The sequence below is a fragment of the Sphaeramia orbicularis genome, chromosome 9 (genome assembly GCF_902148855.1).
Source record: "Sphaeramia orbicularis chromosome 9, fSphaOr1.1, whole genome shotgun sequence".
NCBI classification, from domain to species: domain Eukaryota; kingdom Metazoa; phylum Chordata; class Actinopteri; order Kurtiformes; family Apogonidae; genus Sphaeramia; species Sphaeramia orbicularis.
In genome coordinates, this window is record NC_043965.1 from 16,819,354 (window position 1) to 16,843,063 (window position 23,710).

The 23,710-nt window shown below is 38.6% G+C and overlaps 1 protein-coding gene across 1 annotated transcript in view; it reads right to left on the reverse strand.

Moving 5' to 3' along the window:
• The window catches only part of nos1 (nitric oxide synthase 1 (neuronal)), a 94,815-nt gene that overhangs the window by 14,037 nt on the left and 57,068 nt on the right, over positions 1-23,710 (reverse strand). Inside the window, exons 14-23 of the mRNA XM_030143960.1 lie at positions 21,061-21,205; positions 20,100-20,204; positions 19,956-20,014; positions 17,909-18,025; positions 13,318-13,492; positions 10,722-10,860; positions 8,450-8,528; positions 8,047-8,240; positions 4,467-4,636; positions 470-680 (exon numbers count right to left, since the gene is read on the reverse strand). Coding sequence (XP_029999820.1) covers positions 470-680; positions 4,467-4,636; positions 8,047-8,240; positions 8,450-8,528; positions 10,722-10,860; positions 13,318-13,492; positions 17,909-18,025; positions 19,956-20,014; positions 20,100-20,204; positions 21,061-21,205 — 1,394 coding nt within the window. The remainder of the gene's footprint in view (positions 1-469; positions 681-4,466; positions 4,637-8,046; positions 8,241-8,449; positions 8,529-10,721; positions 10,861-13,317; positions 13,493-17,908; positions 18,026-19,955; positions 20,015-20,099; positions 20,205-21,060; positions 21,206-23,710) is intronic.

A 23,710-nucleotide genomic window follows, 5' to 3' on the forward strand; every position in this document is an offset into this window, starting at 1 on the left:
GGTCCGTCTGCCCTATGAAGCTCGCTGGCTTTCCAAGATAACTTCCAATCAATGTCCTGTGAGCCAATGGAGGCTTTTCAGAGAGGCTGAATCATTTGACTTTTTTGACTTTTTGCAGCAACCTTGAAGAGGCCACAGCACAACAAAACAGTGTTCCACTAAACCATAAAAAAAAGTATAAAACTACAGTTGTTATAGCCCACATACATCGTACTAGACTACATTTTTATAGAGTGCCATTGAGCTCAGTTATTCACATGTTGAGATGCATAAATGCTAGAAGAAAAACAATATCCAGGCACTCAACAGCCTGATGGGACCACTAAAGTTCACCCTTCGGTTCATGCAGCAGGAAAGATCACAGCAGCTACAGCTACACCTACGCAGCTTTTAATTCACTGCAGAGAACTGAGCTCATACTCGGCTTAGTCTGAGCAGTTCTGAGCCGCAAAAAGGAGCGAGCTTTTACCTTTGGCACGGTAGGAGACCACAGCCACAGTGAGATGGATCTCCCCCGGGTGAAGGTCTGGGGACGAGCTGATGGAGTAATAGCGAGGCTGCAGCAAAGGCAGCTGGGTGAGCAGCAGGGTGGAGGGCATCTGAATGGAAGGAAACTCTTCCAGCACCTCAACCAGCGTGGGGTTATTGTACCACTTCCATTCCTCGTACTCCTGCAAGCCCTGGAAGGACAGAGGAAAAGACGGCTAAAAATATGACAAATTAAGAGAAGGAAAAAAAAAAAAAGAACAGAGAATTCAGCTTCCGCTTTTAGCTCCGCAGTCGCATTTGACTCGAGAGCAGGAGGCAGCCACTAGCAGAGCCGTTTACCATTCAGTGGCCAACTGTTTTTCTGTGTCATCAGTGACATTTGGATGTGATGAATTTAGAGCACTGCCACCAGGGTTAAAAAAAAAAAAAAACAAAAAACAAAAAAAAAAAATCAAAAAGTTTGGTCTGTTACCAACTCTGCTTTGTTCTCAAGCTGCTAATGAGTGACAAAGTGTCTCTTAATAAACCTCCCGCTGTCTTCATTCGGAGCCTGAAGCACTGTTTGAAGTACCTTATGTGCAATTCTGAATAGCTTAACTGCAAAACAACTTGGGTCTGTATTTTGGAAACACAGCTCTACTGCAAAGAAGCCAGATTTAACTTCCATTCAACCACATTATCAGTGGAGAAAGTACCTTTTCCTTGACTGGATTTCTTAAAAGTAGATTATAATTATAGAAGATGAAAAATGTAACTCCAAGAAATGAACATAAATGCAAAATGGTATCACATTTACATGCTATTAGCTGCTTTTAGTTTAAAATTAGAAGATATATTTTGTTAAAAAAAAAAAAAAAAAAACATGCTTGACGACTATTATAATTATTTTTGTTCTGAGAGTAAAAAGGAACAGGACTTTTTCTGTTTGTTTTTTTTGCATTACCATATTTCTAAAGCATAATTACTTTCTCATTTTGTGGTTTTAGAAAACAAAGCAATAAGAGAAAACAACATAACATCTTTTTTCTAATGCTTGTCAGAAGGATCTTTGAGGCTAACGAAGTCTGAGCTTTAGCCCCGAAACTTTTCTATTTTGTACAAATCTAAAAATGCTCCAGCGCTGCCGTTTTGATTCTACTCCACTGATTCTTTTCACAAGCCTTCCTTCTTTGCCTCTTGCTTTGGTGACAATATTTCGATGTATGAACATATGAGTCACTGCTTTGCCTCAGTCAGCCTCTTCCACACATTGACAAAAATGGAGAGTGAATTGTGGGAGGCTCTGCAAGGGGGAATAGCTCTGGGTTAGAGTGATCAACGGCTTTAATTTGGCTCCAGCTCCTTCGTACTGTGCGTACTTCTATTGGTGCAAAGTGCATCAAATCGGCTCTTGCTGTTCCTTTTAGAAACAGATGAAAATCTCATTCTTTGATTGCAAACACGATTAATTTCTTTGTTAATGCTTTAGATTAACACTGACTTTTTATAGAAATATACAATGACTTGTGTAGCATAAAAACTGAGAAAAATGTCTGTATATATTTAGTTCACAATAGGAAAAAGAGCCCATTTTTGGTTTTAGTCTATGCATTTACTATACATGATAACGTCATTTCTATGTCATGTATGTATGTGTATGGAACACATGCACCTTGTTTCCTAGTCTCACCTGCATCCTTATTTGTTGTACATATTTGTCATCTGCAGTAGTTAGCTTTTGTAATTTCAGTAGTTTTTGTAGAACTTAGTATCATATGTATTTTTAATATTTTATCCTGTAGCTTTTTGCACATGCCTACATTTTCAGTATTTTGTGTGATGTTTTATACAGTCTTTTTGCAGCTAAATGGAACAGAGCTGCTAAACTGATTTTCACTGTTCCTGTGACAGTAGTGGCTTTTCCATTGGACATCTGCGCAAAACTTTACCGATATTTACAAAATGGCAGAAAAACATAAGTGCGTAACGTTGGTTCTTCCATTAAATCACAAATGCGATAATTTGTTTATTTATTATAATGAGATGGCAATGACCAATGTAAATAACAGGCAGGTTGTGACAGTTTTCTTACATCTATGTCCCTACATTACTGGCACTAACGTTCACCTGAACCGAACTGTCGGCAGTCTCAGAATTCGCGAACGTCCCCATGCACTGGGGCGCCGTAAAGGGGGGGGTAAACGTGACAAATTCATGGGGCCCAGCATTTGTGTGTTCAGCGGATACAGGTTAGAAGTTGTGAAAATTTTGTGTACAATCCAATGTATAATAGAGGAATAGAACCTGGGAGTTGGATGTTGAAATTATGGTATGTAAAGCTTCACTTTTGTTTCATGCCAGCGTTAGTTACATTAGTTATGGACCACACCCCTATGTATATCACTGCCCCCCCCCCAGTCAGGCAAAAAAAAAACAAAAAACACCCCCCCCCCCCTCTAGGGGGACAAGATCCCGGATACAAGCGGTCGAAATGAGTTTCCTCTGCAGTTTGGCTGGGCGCACCCTTAGGGATAGGGTGATGAGCTCAGTCCCCAGGGAGGAGCTCGGAGTAGAGCCGCTGCTCCTCCGTGTCGAGAGGAGCCAGCTGAGGTGGCTCGGGCACCTGTTTCGGATGCGTCCTGGACGCCTCCCTGGGGAGGTGTTCCGGGCATGTCCCACCGGGAGGAGACCTCGGGGAAGACCCAGGACACGTTAGAGAGACTATGTCTCTCGGCTGGCCTGGGAACACCTTGGGGTCCCCCCGGAAGAGCTGGAAGAGGTGTCTGGGGAGAGGGAAGTCTGGGCATCCCTGCTTAGACTATTACCCTCACGACCCGGCCCCGGAAGAAGCGGAAGATAATGGATGGATGGATGGATCCCCCTCTCTATGTTCTTTGATAAATCGCACCCTGATTACATTATATATTACCCCTCTATCCTGCACTAAAATGAAACATGATTCGGTTTCCTGGTGTGTCCACACATACTGCACCATGTTTCATTTCAAACCATTCTTTTTTGCTTGTTGTAACATCTGTCAACATCCATTTTTTTTTAATTCACATGACTCTAGTTGTGGAAAAAGATCTTTCCATTGCAGTGTTGAATGATATACCAATTTTGCTACGCCCAAAAACATCACCTCTTGCCAGCGCATAAACCTTTAATCAAAAAAGTGTGTGGGATGCCAGACTTCGGTGGCCATGGCTCAGGAGGTAGAGTCCAATAACTGAAGGGTTGGCGGTTTGAATCCAACTCTAGTGCCATTATGTCCTTGGGCAAGCCACTTCACCCACCTTGCCTACAGCGTCACTTACACTGGTGTGTGAATGTGGATGAATGTTTGACGGTCAAAGGGGCAGTTTGGCGTGAATTAGCAGCCGCGCTTCCGTCAGTCTGCCTCAGGGTAGCTGTGGTTACAAACGTAGTTTACCACCACCAGAGTGAGAATGCGAGAATGAATGAATAATGGATCAATAATGGAAAGTACTTTGGGTGTCTTGAAAAGTACTACAGAAATCAAATCCATTATTATTATTATTATTATTATTATTATTATTATTACTACTACTACTAGCGGCATTGTACCCGTGGTGCCATTGTATGATAGTATGAGAGGCTAAAATCCCCCAGCATACCTCACAACATTTGAATATGGACATAAAATTGTGCCTAGTAGATAGTCAGGTAATGTTTCTATTCATTTTGCGAGTTTGGCGGCGATCAGGCCTGTGAAGGCTGAGGAAAATCCGTACAAACGCCCTCCTGTGCTGCAACATCGATCGGACGGACACAGAATGTGCATTATATAGTAGGATTATTATTATTATAACCAGAGTTTTGGCGAAACTGTCATTTTTCAATTAGGCAAATTTTTACGCGCAAGTTATATTTGCACAATTTGAGGATCAATGGAAAAGCGACTAGTGACAATAAAGATCTGTTCTATTCTAATCTATCTCTACTCAAACATCTACTGCAGTGGCTGCTGAATGTACCTTACTGAGGACCTCCAGTTTCTTTTTTTGTTTGTCACTGGTTGCTAGAGCTGCAAACTGCTGCAGCAGCACGGGGCTCGGTGGTGTGGTGATGTCCAGGAAGTACTGGAAGGCCTGGTAGATGGTGCAGGGGGGGATTCGAGTCTCATCTGTCCAGTTACTGATGACACCTGCAGTTTAGAAAAAAGGTAAAACACACATTGTGTAATGGATGCCACTATGGGTTTCTCAATCAAAAGGATAATAAAATATGTTGTAGCACATGGGAGGTGTTGTTATACTAATCTACCTGATATTCCTCAAGCAGAAATCATACTTACATTCAAGGCGATGGCATACAATTTACCCATATTAAGTTTAGTGACAACATATCTGCATAGCATTATGGCCCTAATCTGGTTTTGTTCTGTCCTTCACTTCATGGAGAGTTTCAGAAACATCTTGGTAACTTCCCTGCTTGGTCATTTTTCATGATTTTTGTGTTTCTGCTGTGGATAAGCAGGCTTTTTTTGGATGTATTAAGGACATGTATTATCATGGTGTAGCCTATAGACAAAATTAATACAGTTAAGCGCAGTTAGACACGAAATGGATTAAATATTGTTGTTTTAGTTGTTAAAAATACATTAATCCTCATTATTATTTCACATATCATTAGCCTCATAGGATAATTGCCCGAGTCATATTTTTGGCCAAAGTGTGATATCTATGTAACTTTACTCTCCTAACACTGCTGCTTCATTTTATGCAGATATCACAATTTGGCTAAAAATACAACTTAGGCAATTATGCTATGAGGCTAATGATATGTATTTAGGCATTCTGCTAATTACTGACACTGATGAAGTGGTTTTCTACAATAAGAATATGTGGTGTTTTAGTTTGAAAACTGATTTAATGCTTTATGCTATTCTTGTGCCCGCCTCATCAATTCCTTGCATAAATATAAAGAAGGTATGACACCATTTACAGGCAACCAAATTAAATTATAGTTATGTTATGTTGAATTAAATTATAATCTGAACCACAATAGACCATGTCATTTTTAGATGCACAACCTGACTGTAAAAAAGTTCACTATGCTTATGTTTAATCTTAGCCTTATTTATCCTGATGGCATCCTTTCACTCATCATTTTGATAAACTTGCGCAAATTGCACAACATTTATCTCCATTATTTTTTTGGACACCTAACGTTGCTGAACCTAGACCTGACCAACTGAAACAACTCCAGATCATTACCCTGCCCCCACAAGCTTGTACTGTTGGAATTAGGCATGATGGGTAATCACATCATCCATCTCTCTTCTCACTCTTAAGCAAGACTCATCAGATCACATGACCTTTTTCCATTAAAACAGTCCAGACTTTATGCTCTCTATCAAATGGATGGTTGTTTAAGAAATGAGAAGCTCCTCACTACATCATTTAAAGGGTTAACACTTTCAGTGCCATGGGCCGATTAAATCGGCTTTACGAATACAACCTTTAAAGTGCCACGGGCCGATCAGATCGGCTTTGGAGAACACGCCACATTTGTGTACAAACAAACCATCCACCCCCATTTCTTTCTCACATTTCGATGACGTTCTTTCTGTGTCCCCCTTTTGAGACCAATCAGACGGGAATTTGAGGTCATGCGAACGAATAATATTTTTATATCTTTTTAATGTTTCTTATTCCCCGGTGTTTCATCAGAGGGAGCCCTCCATGCCGAGGGGCGGCTGTGGACTCCGGGGGCTGTGGCGCCTTCTCTCACTGGGGTCTGCTCCTTTCTGGTGGGTGGGGGTCCCAGTTGGCCCTCTCCCACTGGTTGGGATGCGGGGCTGTGTTGCTGGTGCCTGGTCGCCGGGGTCGGCGGCTGCCTCCTGGTGCGGATGGCTCCCTGAGACAGCGCCTCCTAAATTGGTGTTTTACTTTTACTTGTACATTTTTGTTCTGGTCTACCCGTGCTCAGTCAGTCTTCTTAAGTATGTGTGAGCTTGTGGGTTTGCATGTATATGTGTGTGTGTGTGTGTGTGTGTGTGTGTGTGTGTGCAGGTGAGTGGGTGGGTGTGGGTGGGGGGCGGTACTGATTTTTAAACTGATATGTAAAGCACTTTGTGCTACAGTTTTTAATGTATGAAAAGTGCTATATAAATAAAGATTATTATTATTATTATTATCATTATTATCATTATTATTATTATCATTATTATTATTATTATTATTATTATTATTATTATTATAAATTATGCAAATTACGATCAATAATGAATCGGCTGCGTCCGGTGCATTTTGAATCTAATCAGCAATCAGTCGGATGTTACCGAGCGGTTTCCTGCAGGATTCTTCAAATATTATAAAAACGACGCGGAACACTGAAAAACGGCCAAATTCTGTGGCACTTTTAAGGCTTATTAGCCCCTTAACTGTCTGGCACCGAAAGAGTTAAAGAACTTGTTGTAGCTGAAATATATATGTTAATCAGTGCAGTAAATATCCAATGGAAGGATATTACCTATATGCTTGGTTAAATCCAGGAGGGGACTCTCTGTTTGGGTTGTGTATTGCTGTGTATTATCACTGTAAAGCTTACCTCAGTGAGTGTCAGATCAGATAAAGCCAAGTCGTCATGTATATTTAACCCATAAAAACCCACTATTACTTTTGCGGCAGTTCCCAAATGATTTTTTTCTCTGTATTTAACCTTTCTGAAGTGATTTATCACCATTTATTACAATATTATCCTGTGTTTTTTTTTTTTGTTTTTGCATTTTTTCAGTGATAATCATGTATTTTCCTATATTTTTTAATTTTGTGATCATGTAGATGTTCATTAAAGCTCAGATTAAAGTTGAGGGTTATTATATTACAAACAGAGAAAACTAAAGAAAGTGACTTTTTTTGGCAAAATCTATCATCAACTGAACATAAAACAAGTGTCTCCTTCTACTGTCACTGATCTAACTCCATATGTTTTACTGGTGAATCAATGTTGTAGAAGATGACAGTGTTTCCATGGTAACTACAGAGCCTCTGAACATCCAAATGGGTCATATCTGATGACCATGAAAAGCTGAATAACTGCATTTGACACCAATTATTGACATGTATTGATAGGATTAGTGGATCAACAGGTATTAAACAGTTTGGGTCTTTATGGGTTAATAACAGTTACATTCTTTTTGCAGCTTTTTATCAAATACGGAATATGTCTCTCGACTTGAAAAGCCTCTAGACTAAAGGACATTAAACTGTAGTCGAATAAACTGTTAATAAAATGCTGTCTTTTGTGAAGGTAAATTTTGACTGAGCATACCTACAGTGTTTAGAAACACCTTCCCTCACAGTCCCAGTGAAAATCACACTTAAGTCCCTCAGTGTTACCCCAACTGTTTGCCAATAAGCAGCTTCACTGAGCAATTTCTGGGCATACATGCCTTGCAAAAGCGTGACTCCATGGTGCCTGTTGAGACGAGAGTGTTTCTTATTCATGTTTTCATTTTGACAACTTGCCCAGACTTGAAAACAGCCAACCTCCTAATGAACACCTACTGGATCCGTAAAGTAACATGACGTTGCTGAAAGAATCACCCACCCAGGGCAGTGTTCCTCTCCTCCAGGAACTCCACTTTGACTATTTGATTGACAGGCGGAGCGTCCTCCAGTTTATCTATGAGAGCTGTCACGAGGTCCTCGTGGTTGCCAGGGAAGATGCCCAGATGGTCGCCGGGCTGGTAGCTCAGGCTGTCGTGGTTGTTTGTGTGGAGTCGCACAAATATGGTGGAACGACTGTAAAAGAGATCAGAGATTTAGGGATCTAGGCTGCACCGCTTTTAGCCTGTTCCAGTTCATACAAGACGGAAAATGAAAAGACAGATTTGGACATGATAAGAGTGCATTAGATCAGTGTCACATTATTTCACAAATAAACCAAAATAGACAAATGTGTGATTCTTTTTTTGTTGCCGTGACAGTGTTTCATGCGTGAGTATACCTACTTGGATTTGGAGCTTTGTAAGTTTTGAGATTCCAGCATCTTTGCTCCATAAACCCTCTTCTTGTGGATACTGTACAATGCTGTTTATAAACACAAACACTATGTTACATCACTTGCAGGATATTTTCTTTTCCTATATTTCTGCTTTATAACACTCAAACATTGGCCTGAGAACTGGGCAAATCTGAGAGCTAATGTTCCATTTCTCCTGGCAAATTGTGTCTGGACGTTCTCCATTTCAAACAGATTTCTACCTGATGAGGACTGATTTGAGGCCAATCACAACTAGTCTTCTGATATTGGAAAACGGACAGTGGAGCACCTTTCAAGGCACTTCTGTAAATAACCAAGATGGCTGAAGCTGATGTGCAGCCTTTTGAATCCACCATCATCTCAGTATTAAACAAATAACCGCATCTAAAGCCTTTGTTGATAAGACTGATGTACTTGCTGAATGCTAATAGGATTACATTCCTTTACCACATACCACACATTTTCATGTTTATATTTTAGACCGAAATGGATTCAACCAGTCCAAACATGTGAGAAATGATATATATGCCCAAGAGTGATCCTGCCGTGCCGCACATAAACTGTATAGAAAAATGTACCGTTTCCTCCCACTGTGTAAAAATCATGCAAATATCAAGTGGGCACACATGCTGCATTTTGCCTGTGTGACTATTTGGAACCCAAGTCTGCATGTGCAGCCGTCGGCATATCTAATTGGTTCCCAGTCATACATGTGATAGATTATGAACTATGATTGGTCAATTACAGCTGTCAATCACCCATGAAATTACTTACTAAAAATAAACCGATCTGAAAATTGACAGTTTGAATAACAATCAGTCTCATGAAAGCTACCCAAAATACCCACAAAATTACAAAAAGGAGAAGGATTTATGACCTATGCTGCATGAGATTCAAGTATTTTGTCTTCAAATTGCTCTTATGGAGTCAATCTTTATATAAAGTCTATGCCACAATGTATGTTACTGAGTTGGTGTATTATCCTTATTATACATGAACATACACATTAAAAAAAAAAAGTAAAATTTTGCATATATGTACATATATATGTATATGTATATATATATATATATTAACCCTTTAAGCAACATAACTAGGGATGTCCCGATCTGATTTACAGATCTGTATCAGCTGCCAATCTGGCATTTTTTAGAAGATCAGACTGGATTTAGTCACAAGATTGGGGCTGAAATGGGCCCGGTTCTGGGGGAGGGGACAAACTTCCTGCCCCCTCAAATTGAAGTTTCCAAAGGAAGGGAAAAGTAAAATTAGCAGCACAACAGTGGGAGGCTTAGAGGAATTGGTAAAGAGTCTATAAATTTCACTTTCAGATTCGGTAGTGATGCACAAGTCAAGTTTTTTTCAATCCACGGGGCTTTTGTGGAATTATTTGACCTGACCCAACCCAACCCGTGAGTAACCTGCTGATGTGCGCATCACTAACATAGCACCCCCATATAATACCTGGACGGACCTGTTCATAGACACGCTACAGCAGTGGCAAACATACATGGGCCAAAACCTTGCGAAGTGCAAAAATTATATTAAACTTAAGAGTCAAAGGTGTCATACTTGTTTTAGTTCCGGTTCCATATTCAGCCCAGTTGTGATCTCAAGTAAAATTGTAGCATAACAACTTATAAATAATGACTCCAAATTTAAAATCAAAATTTCACTGTAAAAAGTCAATATCGCGTCAGTATTGGATCGGTATCAGCAAAACGGAAGCAAAAAAGTCCAGATCGGGACATCACTAAACATAACTGAATGAAACAGACAGCTCTTTGAAATCTTGAAATTAAAACTGAATACTTTTTGGAAAAAAAGGTGCCTAAAGGGTTACAATAAAAAAAACGTTAAATACCACAGGCTAGACATATAGTATACATCAACGCATCTTACATGAATTACTATATTAACAGTTGATTAATAATTAAGATTGATCCAATATTTAAAGGCTCGATAGATATAAAAGATATGTTATATGTCATACATTAAATATAATGCGCTAAAGTCTTGAATTCCTACTGGCAGAGAGTTTGTCATTGTACAACACAGCCACACATCTCAGCACCTGGTGAAGTAATGGCTGAGTCACTGCTTTTGATCAATTACCCCACCATCCCTCTGCAGATATATTACAGTCATTTCATGCTACGAGTTCTTGTTAGCACCTACTACCCCTTAATATCAAGAGAGCATCAACAGGTCATGACTCATTTCTCACAGGATGACTTTACCTTCTGTGAGCGCCGGAGCCTCAGCGGTGTATGTCAGGCGGAATTTGCTCTTCTTCCAGCTCCGGTCGTTGCTGATCAGCGAGTCATTGGCCTTCTCGATGTTCACATCATCACCGACACAGAACACGTCACAGGCAGCCTTGACACAAAACCAGCGGGAGGTAAAGAGCAGTTGGGAAATGCACCAGAATAACAAAAGATTTCCAAATGATTTCTTGCATTTTAACCCTTTAACCCCTGACGTGTCTGTGGTGAGCATTCTGAATGTACTCACTACATACCGACAACAAGCTCTTATTTATGCTGGGTTTACAAGTCTGCCTCAGTGTTGATAAGTGTGTGTTTTTATTGTCTAGCCACTTTCATTTTGTCTTAGCTGCTTTTAACTGTTTTAGCTACCCTTATTTTGGATATAGCATGTTTTCTTTTAAGTTAAACTTGATTTGCACTGACCTGAAGAGCACCTTGAATTTCATCAGGTGATGCCTTGTGCTAATATGATGACAATAAAGCTTCTTAATCTTAAATATTCATTAAAATTCAACCGTTTGCTCAATAGGAAGAATTTCAAAACATGCTGATAGAATAGACCTTGTTCTTTTTATAGACATCTGAGAATGCTCAGCGTAGCCCCCGCCGCATGTGGAATCAGAAGTAAAACACAGAGCAGTGAGTGAGACCGACTCACTATAAAAAGACAGTTTGGCCTTTTTTTATTTGTTTGTTTTTGTTTTTACTGTTTGCAATGTTGTTGTGATTTTCCTTTATTTTTTCTAACTGCATTTTTACAGATTTTTTGTCCATGTAACTGCTTTTTGGAGTTTAACCACATGCCAAAAAGGAGCTTGACTATTTTAGGAAAAAAAAGAGCCCCAAAACAAAAACTACTGCGCCAAAACTCATGTAGTTGTTGTTCTGTGTGTTCCAGTTCATAGTTCATCTTCAACATCCTAAATCTCTTACTGATGTACATTCTGAGTGCCTTATTTAGTAAAAACCTGTCAAACTTCAATTCCTCTCTTTGTCTTTTTCTGTTATTCCACCTGTTTTGACCCTAAAACATACAGTAAAACAAAGCCACTGAAGAAAAGGAACAATTATTTCTGTATTTGGGGAACGTGATATTTCAAAAAGTTTGAATTTGAACCCTCCAGGTGCTGTAAAGCTATCTTTCTATTTATTCTGGCAAAAATCGAGTGGATTTCCACAACTCTTTTCAATTCCTGCTTACTTTGTTATGTATTATAATTAGTTACGTCATGACATTTGCACATATAAAGGTCAAAACTTCCAGCAAACATTTCTCAGAGTATGCCATAATTGTTTATCACCAGCAGCAGCTATAGTCCATACTGAAAATATGTCCAAACTTTGAGCTGATTACCTAAAATGTTCAGTTGTTCGTTGTATTAACGAACATAACTGGCTGAACGGGACAGAAAGCACGGTCAACAACCTGGAGGGGGTGGGGCTTGAAGTGGCTCAGTTGCATTTAAGAGTGTATTCACAGCTGAAAAGTCCTTCGGTTCGCTTATTTGAGTCAGATCAAATGCGGACTTTATTTTTTTTCATTTGGGTCGGATCGCATTCACATTGCACTTTTTGCTAGTGGACCAAAATGCGTGAACAGAAGCACACGTGTGACGAACTGCGTTAGCATTGGACAGAAAAGTCAGGGGCGGGGTGAATCAGAGACGGCCGGTGTTGATGAAAATAGACATGGTACTCCTACATACAGTTATCATTTTCGGAACATAAATTGTATTTTTACAGACACAAATTTACAAAAATAATGTTAACACTCAAGAAAAGCTCAGTCGAAGCCAGTTTCATAATACAGGCATCTGACCAAATGTCAATGGCACATTCAATCTCCTCATTGCTCCACGTCTGTCCACAGCTCATAGCTGCTACTATTAGCTCTGACCACCCGTAAACCTCGGCTACTTCCAGCGGCTACGGTGGCTCATCAAGCACAAAAAGGTGCAAGATTCCTTGGTTTGGTTCAGTTTGAGGTCGGTTATAGTCACACCAGAAGTGAACCGGCCCAGAGTCCGTTTGGAAGCAGACTGAGACCACCTCTTCTAGGTGGTCTCGGTCCGCTTGTTTGGTTCGAATCAGAGTTCACATGTTTGTATTCACACCTAAAAAAAGTCCGGACTTTCTGGGGAAACGAACTCTGGTCCGTTTTAAATGGACCAACGTGGTAGGTGTAAATACACCCTAGGACCAGCACTCAAAACGACCTTTCTCATGTCATTACTCAGAAATAGGGCTGAAGATGGACCTGTGGAGTTGAATTAATGAAGAATTCAGACCCAAGCAAAGCATTTACAGTTTATATAGACCACAGGGAAATGTTTTAAAATGCATAATTCTATTTAAAAAAGCTAAATATCACTCCTTTAAAGGGTTAACTAGGCCTGTTTGGACCAGCTCAAGGTCATGTGAATCTAATCTTCATAATGCAGGTAGAAATAGTCTGCTATATTTGTCTGTTGTGGTGACGTAAAGTCCGATCCTGGCTCATACAGCGTCCCAGTTCTGATTGACAACATGAACAAAGCCTAAAGGGGTCTTAGCCCGTGAAACCAACCTTAAAAACTTTCTTGGCCCAGGTTCTGAACGACTCCTCCTGGCCACACAGCTCATCTCCTTCTCCCATGCGTAGGATGCGCTCTCCCCCCAGCTCTTCAAACAGCGTGTCCACAGCGTGGGCAAAGGCGCAGAAGTGTGGGTAGGCCCTGGAGCCAAGGCCAAACACCGAAAACCTAAACACACACAAACGCACACAGCGAAGAAGACGAAAGGAGACAGAAACGCAGTTAGACTTGGAAAAGAGAAACACAAACATACTGTACATCCTTGCAAAACTTGGCATTTTTCCCTTCTCCAAAAGCTCTGACAAAAAGTTCAAAACAGCTGACATATTTACAAATACTTAGCCTGTCTGGTTTTAGAATGATGTAAGCACAAAATAGATCACTTTTATCAGTTCAGGCAAGTTGTGCTTCCATTGCGTCGATGTGAAACCGTCAGCCCACATCAGGTTGAAGTTTGGCCACAGTTCTGAAGGTTCCATCTTCTTTAACAGCTCAGCAAACTGTCCTAAATAGTAAAATCTGAAATCCCTAACAGGCTTTACAGGCAGAGGTATCCTCTTATGTAACCATGTATCTACTGAGTGAAGTGTTAATCAAATATATTTTTGGAGAGCGATCACAGTTCAGGAATAATGACACAGATGGAGAATAACTTTATTAATCAGAAAGAGGAAATTCAATGTCAACCAGTTCAAGAGAAGTAAAGAAAACAGAATCAAACAAGTAATCAATCAAGTAATCATGCATGCAGTCATTGATCCTTCATTATATTGTTATTACTTCACTCCATAAATACATCTTTTTTCAAAACCTATTTACTTGTCTGTTTATGTTTCGGTTATTTTCCCAGCCCAGTGTTGTCAATAACAGTTTCTAAACAATGTCTTTTATATGAGGTGAACTCTATCACTGACAGGTTTTTTCTGTTTATGACACAAATCCAGCAATTTGCAAGAACAGTGAAAGGACTGATAAACATAAATAGACAAGCAGAGAGAATAGGTAAGTGTTAGTCAGTTAAAACCGCCAAAAAATACCCCAGTCTGCAACATGTGACATCTTTACCTCAAGTTCATAGAAGGTTTGTGTCTTTCCTGTGGTGCATCCAACAAGTCACCTTCTCTGGGAATACAAAGGGCCCAGGTTTGGATTTTTTCAGTTGACTCCTTCTTAAAACATTATAGCAATGTGTGCATGTATTTAACACTATAACATGATAAGCTTATTATTTTTATTATTATTATTATTAGTAGTAGTGTTTGTAGTAGTAGTAGCATGGGTGCGCTACCAATTATGGGCCCCATGAAAGCATAACACTGGTCAACAACAAATTTATTGTTTAAGTTTTTTGAGCTGATTTAGGATCATTTTGGTGTGCTGAATCAAAAAAAAAAAAAATCACATTCATTTTGCTCAATCAGGTCAACTTTCTGAACTATGCTACATATTGGCTTTTTAACATTTTTGCTTACATTTATGGGCATTTTCACATCATATGATACAAAATTCTTTCATATTTCTTGCAATAAATGAGTTCTGAAGATTTTACTTTTGCCAATTTATAATTAATGTTTTTTTTTAATATTACAGGTGAATGAAATGGCTTCGACTAGAAGATCTTGCAAAAATAAGCCTGACGTATTCTGCTACATCTGCGGTGAATACACCATTGTACCTAACAGGAATCCTGTTAGAAAATGATTTTTTTCCTCTTAAAACCTATTTTGGGCGAGAACTATATAAAAAAATCAACTGATAAAGTCACAAAAATGTCATCAATTTTGTGAGAAGATCAAATTTTTCAAAATCAAATCAGCAAAAAAAAACCTGACCTGATTGAGAAAAACAGATGTCATTTTTGGATTTAGCGGTGCAAAATGGTCCTAATTCAGTTGAAAAAACCTAGACAACTTGCAAAAAACATTTTTTTGTAACCCAGTGTAATCGCTGTGAACCCTCCAGAAATGGACTATCTTCTCAATCTGTCAGATGAGGTGGTGGTGGGGGGGGTTAAATGTATGTGGGGGTGCGCTCCATAAACACTGTCAGTTATGATACTGTGAAAACAAAATCGACTTCTACACCTCTCTTCTGCTGCGGATCTTACACGAAATTCTCACAACTTCTATATCCACTGGGCCCCCTCCACTGCTCTATGGGCCCCCCACAAACACTGGGCCCCATTAATTTCTTATGTTCACCCCCGCCTATTGGTGCCCCAAAGTAGTAGTAATAGTAGTACTATTATTTACCGCTTTGCCACTTGTTTCTACTAGTGCTTTCCAATGTGCAATTGCAATGTTTCACTACTGTTTTTCATAGTTATTGTTTTGCAGTTTTCTTGTAGTATTTCTTGTGTGTATATTGAGTGTTGCACTGCTATTGGAACCTCAATTTCCTGAGGGATCTGCCCAAAAGATGAATAAAATTCTATCTAATCTGAAATTTCTGAAAGTTTTCATATGCGGTCCCTAAATCTGCATAATATTTTGCAGAAAGTACATATTTAACCGAAGTTTTCAAATGATTATTACCTAATTATTTATCAAGTTGTCCAGATGTTTATTTGTATGTTTTCCTACATAGTTTATATCAGTGAGTTGGATTTTGATTGTGCATCCAAACACTCAGGTTTCTAGTCCCATGTCGGCTTCATTACTCCTGGTCTTTATGTTGAATCTTTATGTTAATATTCTTCAACCAGTACATATTTATGCTTTAAAATGAGAAGTTATATTATTATTCATTATTATTATTATTCTGTCTGGTCCAAGTTTCCAGGGCCTTGAATGTTATGTGTGTAAACATAATGTGAAACTATCTATTTATTACTTCTTTTTTTTCAGAAGAGCTCAGGTAAGGGTCCAGGGCCGAAGTCCGGTCTCACAGGGAAAAAACAAAACAAAACTGTAGTTATATAGAAAATGCAGTGATAAATTTAACTTGTAAACAGCATGAACACAACTGTCATTTGTAAATATACATCCTCAACATTCAAGATACAACTCATTCAAGAAAAAGATCAGAACAGAAGAGATTTGGGACTAATGAGTTAAAATACAGAACTAATAATGTGATTTGAGATGTGTGACAAACAGGTGAGCAACATCTGGGGAAAGTCTAATCCTGTATGAGCCAAGATAGGTTGAGGATCGCCAGTTTGTTGGCAAATGTTTAAGAAAATTAATGAAATGTTTAAAAACGATATTCCTCAAAGAAACATAGGAAGGGGTTTAGATGGTTCATCCTCTATGTTGCAGAACAGAATTAAAAGATTCAAGACAGACTTTGGAAAAACAGCATTTTCCTACCACGCACTGTGGTCGTGGAATAATCTTCAGAAAACTATAAAACTACATACATTCATTTCTGTTAATGATTTTAGAAGTATCATGGAGAATGCAGCGAAGGAGGAATGTCACCATTTTTCTTGATGCCATTATGGTTGAATAACAGTTATTGCAGACTGATCTCATGAAATCACGTTGTATGTGACACCAGTTTATTGCATTTGGCCTGCTATACATACACATTTTCATCCTTTCACATGTTATTTAACGCCGTTTGATGGTGTGTCAATGCGCTAGCCGCTAATCGCTAACCACTAACCCTAACGTTGGTTATTGTGTTTTATCATTTATTGTATATCATGTATGTGTTTTGTATAGTTTGGACTTTGTATGGATGCTACCTTGGCCAGGTCTCCCTTGCAAAAGACATTTCTAATTTCAGTGGGACTTCAGGGTTAAATAGAGGTAAAATATCTGGATGTATTTCAGTGTATACAGGGTGGGGAAGCAAAATTTACAATATTTTGAGGCAGGGATTGAAAGACAGTGTATGACCAATTAGTTTATTGAAAGTCATGAGAATTTATTTGCCACAAGAAAATTTACATAATAGAAAGTGTTTTTATTCTATGTGTCCTCCTTCTTTCTCAATAACTGCCTTCACACGCTTCCTGAAACTTGCGCAAGTGTTCCTCAAATATTGGGGTGACAACTTCTCCCATTCTTCTTTAATAGTATCTTCCAGACTTTCTCGTAATAGTTTTGCTCATAGTCATTCTCTTCTTTACATTATAAACAGTCTTTATGGACACTCCAACTATTTTTGAAATCTCCTTTGGTGTGATGAGTGCATTCAGCAAATCACACACTCTTTGACGTTTGCTTTCCTGATTACTCATATGGGCAAAAGTTTCTGAAAAGGTATGGATAATAGTGTTAGGTATGATTATGACATCAATATATGTTTGGTTTCAAAACAATTGACGTAGTGCCTGCTGAGAAAAAACAACTAAATGTTCATTGTAAATTTTGCTTCCCCACCCTGTAGTTGTGGTTCAGGACTAAGCCAACCACCATCTCTGATCCCTCAGGAGGCGTCAAACATCTATATCTGACAGAACCACAAGGGTCAGGATTACACTAAAGTACAGACTTACAGCCACAAACGCCTTTTCAAACTTCACTGTGCCAAAAGGAAGTATTAAATTAACAGTGTCCAGAAGTGTTGTTGACTTCTATGATCTCACTTTTAAGTGTTGTTAAAATAAATGGAAACATGATGAAGTAATATTACCTGACATTAGCAAGTGGTCCAGTGCTCTCAAAGTTGATCCTGGCTTCTGGGTCGTCGCTGGAGGACTTGCGGGTGTCAGAGTAGGACGACACACTGTTGAAACGGACCTTGTAGCTCCTGGAAAAAATATATATACTTGAGGAAGACGCACTGACATGCAGTGCTGGGAGTAATGTGTTACAAAAGTAATGCATTACAGTAACAGATTACTTTTTGCTGTAACGCAAAAGTGTAAGGCATTACTTAAAGCACAACAAACCCTGCCCCTTGCACATATTTCACCCATTGCAAGTAAATGGGAATATTGTAAAAATTCATAAAAAAATTTAAACTTTGACCTACTGTTCCCAGAATGTAATGAGATCCATTCTGGGTCACAGGCAATCTATAAACCAAATTTGGTATGAATTCAACCAATAGTTTTGCTGCGAGACAGTTAAAGAAACAAACAAATCGAATCAAAAACATTATCCCTTGCCTCCTGTTTGGGGGGCAGGGTAGGAACAGCAAGACTGCGAGACCTCATGGAATTAAAAATCGTCGGCTTCCTGATGAAACCTGCTATGTGACTTTTGGCAAATTTTACAGGAGAAACAAGAAACTGTTTATATAACAGGAAACTGTGAAATATGACAAAAAAAATATCTGTTCCTTTAATGTTGGTACTTATGATGGAATGTAAACAACTTTCACAGGAGACTGAAATTTGAAGCTATAATAGGGGAGATAGCAGGTTTTTATTCCCAACCAAAAACATCACTTTGCAAGTTTTATTAGGAAGCCGACGAAATGCATCTATAAAGTTCTACTTCCTGTTGGTATTCAGCCAATGGGTGAGCATGGCAGAAGACGGTACATTGGTCAAATGGACGTATGCTCATTACTAACCTTAACCCTGCTTTATAGAAGTTAGTTAACATGATCCTTGTGATCGGCAATGACAAGGAAAGCTAACGTTTCTATGATTAGTTAGAATTCTTTATCGATTGCGGATTTATCTACCAGCGTCCTTGATAACGCGCCCCCTGTTTGAATATGGAAAATGTTGAAAGAAATGCATTCCTGCTGGGATTCAAACCAAGGTTATAATAGTTTTGAATTTTCCATTATAGTTTAGTTTTATTTAGTTTTGACTTTTTTTGCTCTAATTCAGTTAGTTTTAATTTGTTTTTAGAGCAGGTTTGCTAGTTTTTATTAGTTTTCATTTTTTTCTAAATGCTTAGTTTTAGTTTAGTTTTAGTATTAATTTTAGTTTTGTTGTACCTTTTCTCTTCTTCTCCGTCGTATTCAAATAAATCCCAGACAGGACTCTGCTACTTTCTCCCAACTTTAGTCTCTATGTTTCCAGGTAGAGTGTGGATGAGAAGACGACTCTAAACCACAAGTGACGATCAGTGACAGACCGTGAAGTACCGTATGGCACCACTAGCTAAAATTGCTTTCGCTTTCGTATCAATCTGACATTGACAAAGACGAAAACGAAGGAAATTTTATCCATAATTTTTATACGTTTTAGTTTTGTAAGCACACAAATCACTTTCAGTTAGTCATCGTTTTTTTCTTTTAATTATAGTTTTTATTTATTTCAGTTAACAAAAAAGTTTTTCAATTCTAGTGTTTTGTCATTTTGTTAGTTTTCGTTAACGATAATAACCTTGATTCAAACATTGTAGACTGTAGCGTTACTTACTGAGCTATCCGTCCACATGTGCTTCGGGACACAAGTTTATGCGTCCCAAGGCTCTACTATCTCTTGTATTGGGAGGGGGTGGGTTATCATTTGACTTTGGATGGGGTTCTACTGCCCATGCGCTATTTATGACAAGAATCTGTACGTAACTTAAAAGTAATATAGGAGTCATGTAACCCATTACAATTTTGAGACGGTACTATTGTAAGCTAAGGAATTACTTTTAATAACAGTAACAAGTAATCTGTAATGTGCTAGTTTGGAAGTCACTTGCACAACAAATGAGCTGAGGAAGAATAACATGGAAACTAATATTCAATAATTAAAACAAATAGTCTGTTGGGGGAATAAACTCACTTTCTGTCTTCTGTGTTTGATGTGGGATGGCGCATTTCCATTAAGGCAGCTCCAAATTTCTGTAGTAAACAAAGAAAGGCTGTTCGTATTAAGACATCTGCCGGTGCTCAATCAACTGGACTCATTGGTATGGATGACATTTACCTCTCCGTTTTCAGGAGGATCTCCATTCCCAAATGTGCTGGTCACCACTAACACCAGCGTCTCGTGCTCCAGGTCCACCACATCATACTCGTCCATGGACATGACCTGTTGACGTCAGAGGGGAGGGGCGTTGGTAGCCTCCACTTACATGGTAATCTTTATCTTGCACTGTTGTTTTAGACACACGCTCCAAACGACAGATAACTCAAGCATGTAAATTAAGGCCGAACACGCAGCCGTTGGCAGAGAAGGAACTTGTAATGACCACTCTGTCCTCGCCTCTAACAAGATGATAATATGCTGTTGCCACACGACGACTCTCCATGATGCATACCACTAACATGATAGTGTTTGTCTGCCACGGGTCGCGGTTGCATTCCACATATACACACAGAGACACGCAACTGAAGGCGTGAAGAGAAAACAGGCTTTAGCCCCACGACAACACAGATTTGCCCCGGGCGCTCGCATCTGCCCTGTGATCCATCTACACACCCACTCGCAGTGACACACATCTGCACATTCGCATGCATGAATCTCCTCTTGTAGGATTGGTCATACTGGGAAAACAGGAGGGGAAAATAAGATATGACCTGAAGGAAAAGCACATAGTACATGACTGAGAGAAGCAAGAGAGGCATTTTTTTTTTTGTTGCGTTTTTTTCCCGGGGTGTTTTTAAGATCTTGTTTTAAACTACTGCTTCATTGGTTAAATCTTCCCTCTAACCTGCAGCCCTTTACTGCATGAGAGGCGAGATAAATGTGACAAAAGACACACTTTCCTCTCCTTCTGTCCCGCTGCCTTTACTCGGCTGACATCTGCTCAGCTTCAACAGCCACAGAGTGAGAGAAAAGGAGCAGCTACGACGGCTTTGAATTAATACTTTTTCATTAGATGGCGCATACGTACGCGTGCATTCAACTTTTGGAAAAGATGATGCAACACAGGAGCAAGCTTTACCTTTGCATCAAAAGCATGCTTGAAGATTTCACAGAGGGTTTTGGCGTAATCTTGAGATTTGCCTGTTTCTGTGGCGAACAGTATTGTTGCTTTGACTCTCTTGGCCATGGCCTGGCCCATGAGTTTGGCTGAAAACTTCACAGCCCTGTAGAGAGAAAGAGATCGTGAGAAGGTGTGAAACTTTAAGTAAAATAGAACATACATGCATGTCTAAAAACAACTAGGTCTATGTTGTGTGTTGGGTTGACTTCTGGACTTATAATATACTCAAAGGTACACTATTGATGATTTGTCCTGAAATTTAAACTACAAACAAAAAGTTAAGGATATTTTTAATTTTTGGGCTATTTTTTTTTCAGTTGGGATTCTTGCACAGTACTTTTTATTTTTTTATGTGTGAATTGAAACTTTTTTTTTAATGACCAGACATAGTTTTATTTACAAATGGCAAAAATGACCAAAAAAAAAGACCAAAAAAAAGAGAAATACCCTTAACTTTTTGTTTGTAGTGTACATCCTTCACATGTCTAAGACACAGCTCCCATCCAGCTCTCAACATCTCCCTGGAATTTTCATCCACAGCTGTAGTCAAGTGTAAGACTGGACCTCAGGGTGGGCTAACTAGAACAAACCTGAGGTCCAGCAAATTAGTCTAAGTATTGTAGACTGCCGATTCCAACATCTACAGGGTGTCCCATAAGTCTCCATACATAGGAGATATAATACATATGGTTCTAACATGTATTTCTTTACATTTCTTCTTTATAGTTCTTCAGCAGTGGAGAACATGCATTGAAATGTGTTCCCGGCAAAATGGCAGTCATATAGAGCATATTATATAAATAAAAATGGTTTATGTCAAGAAACGTTTATTTTTCCTATGTATGGAGACTTATGGGACACCCTGTATATTGCCAACACTACTGATGATGTGTCCTGAAATTTACATCCATCCCATGTCTGAGACACAGCTCCCAACCCCCTCTCAACATCAAGGCAAACCTCAAGTGCATACCATGTATTGGCACAATGGACAGTTTAACATCATGTCCCGTGTTTCATGATTCTATCAAATGTTTCCAACAAGTATCTATTCCATAAGCTGAATATACATCACCAAATGTAACGTCCAGAAAACCTTAATACATGGGTGTCAAATATACAGCCCCTGGGCCACAACTGGCCTGCCAAAGGCTCCAATCTGGCCCCTGGATTGAATTTGTGAAATGCAAAAATTACGTCAAAGATATTATCAATCATTTTAGTTCAGGGGCCACATGCAGCCCAATTCCATCTAATAATAATAATAATATGTTATATAATAATATATAATATATATAATAATAATAATAATAATAATATGTTACAACAGTGTGAAGAACCTGAACAAATATGATCAGCCAGAAAGAAAAATAACTGGAATTTTAATATCATCTTTGTTTCTAAATATTCTGTGCCTTTGTAGATCCTCTGCAATCTGTAATGCAGCGGAGGCATAACATTAAAATCACACTTATTTTTCTTTAAAAATTTTCAGGTAGTTCATGTGATTTCATTTCATTTATTTGTTTGTTTTCGAGCAGAAGAAAAAACAAAACTTTCGTGTGTACAAGAAACTAATAGCAGAGCAAATACATAAATTGAGGTGATCAAAACAATATAGCAATTGCCATGTACACTTGTAATAAAATAAATTCAGTATGTATTGCTCGAAAAGGAGTGGGAAGAAAAAAAAATGTATTCACGTTTTTTTTAAAGGACAGTGTGTAAATGTAAACATTTCCAGATGTAATTTTACTTTTTTCACACTAAAACACAGAGAAAAGTTTTAAGTTGTCAGTATTAATAGGTTATTATGTTATTATTTTACTGATCCAGCTCACTTGTGATCATATTGGGCTGTTTGTGGCCCCTGAACTAAAATGAGTTTGAGACCACTGCCTTATATATAACCTCCTAGCACTAGTTATAAAAACAACTCCCATGATGTCCCACTACACAACATCAGCTACTACATCTGTTGTTGTCTGTTTGATTGAGTCCCAGTGGGAGCAGAATTTACATACCGCATGTTTATGTATTTATGGTGGTTGCATGCAGTGTTTATCTTAAACTATTTATTTATTTGCACATTAACAGCATTTGGTTAGGGTTAGGAAAAGACAACACAGCTTGGTTGAAAATAAAGGTAGTATTTAACCCATACAGACCCAGTGCGACTTTTGTGTCAGTTCCCAAAATAATTTTTCTCTCTTTTTTTTCTCTTTCTGAAGTGATTTATCTCCATTTATTGTAATATTATCCTCTTGAGTTTGAGTTTTTTCAGTGTAAATAATGTATTTTCCTATATTTAATGCACCGGTCATGTAGATGTTAATAGAAGCTCAGAAAAAATTCAAAGGTTATTATATCAAAATGGAGAAAACTGAAGAAAAAGTGACTTTCTTAGCAAATTATATCATTAGCTGAACATGAAATGAATCATCGTTAGATAGATAGGCAAATATTTTAAAATATGTTTGTAGTTATTTAGAACATTTTAGTTTATTAAAGATTAGAATTGTGTCTCTTATCACATGTTTAAGGGCCTCTATTTATAAGCTGAGGACTGCTTCTGGTGTGTCCTGTTACAAAATGTATCTTGCAAATG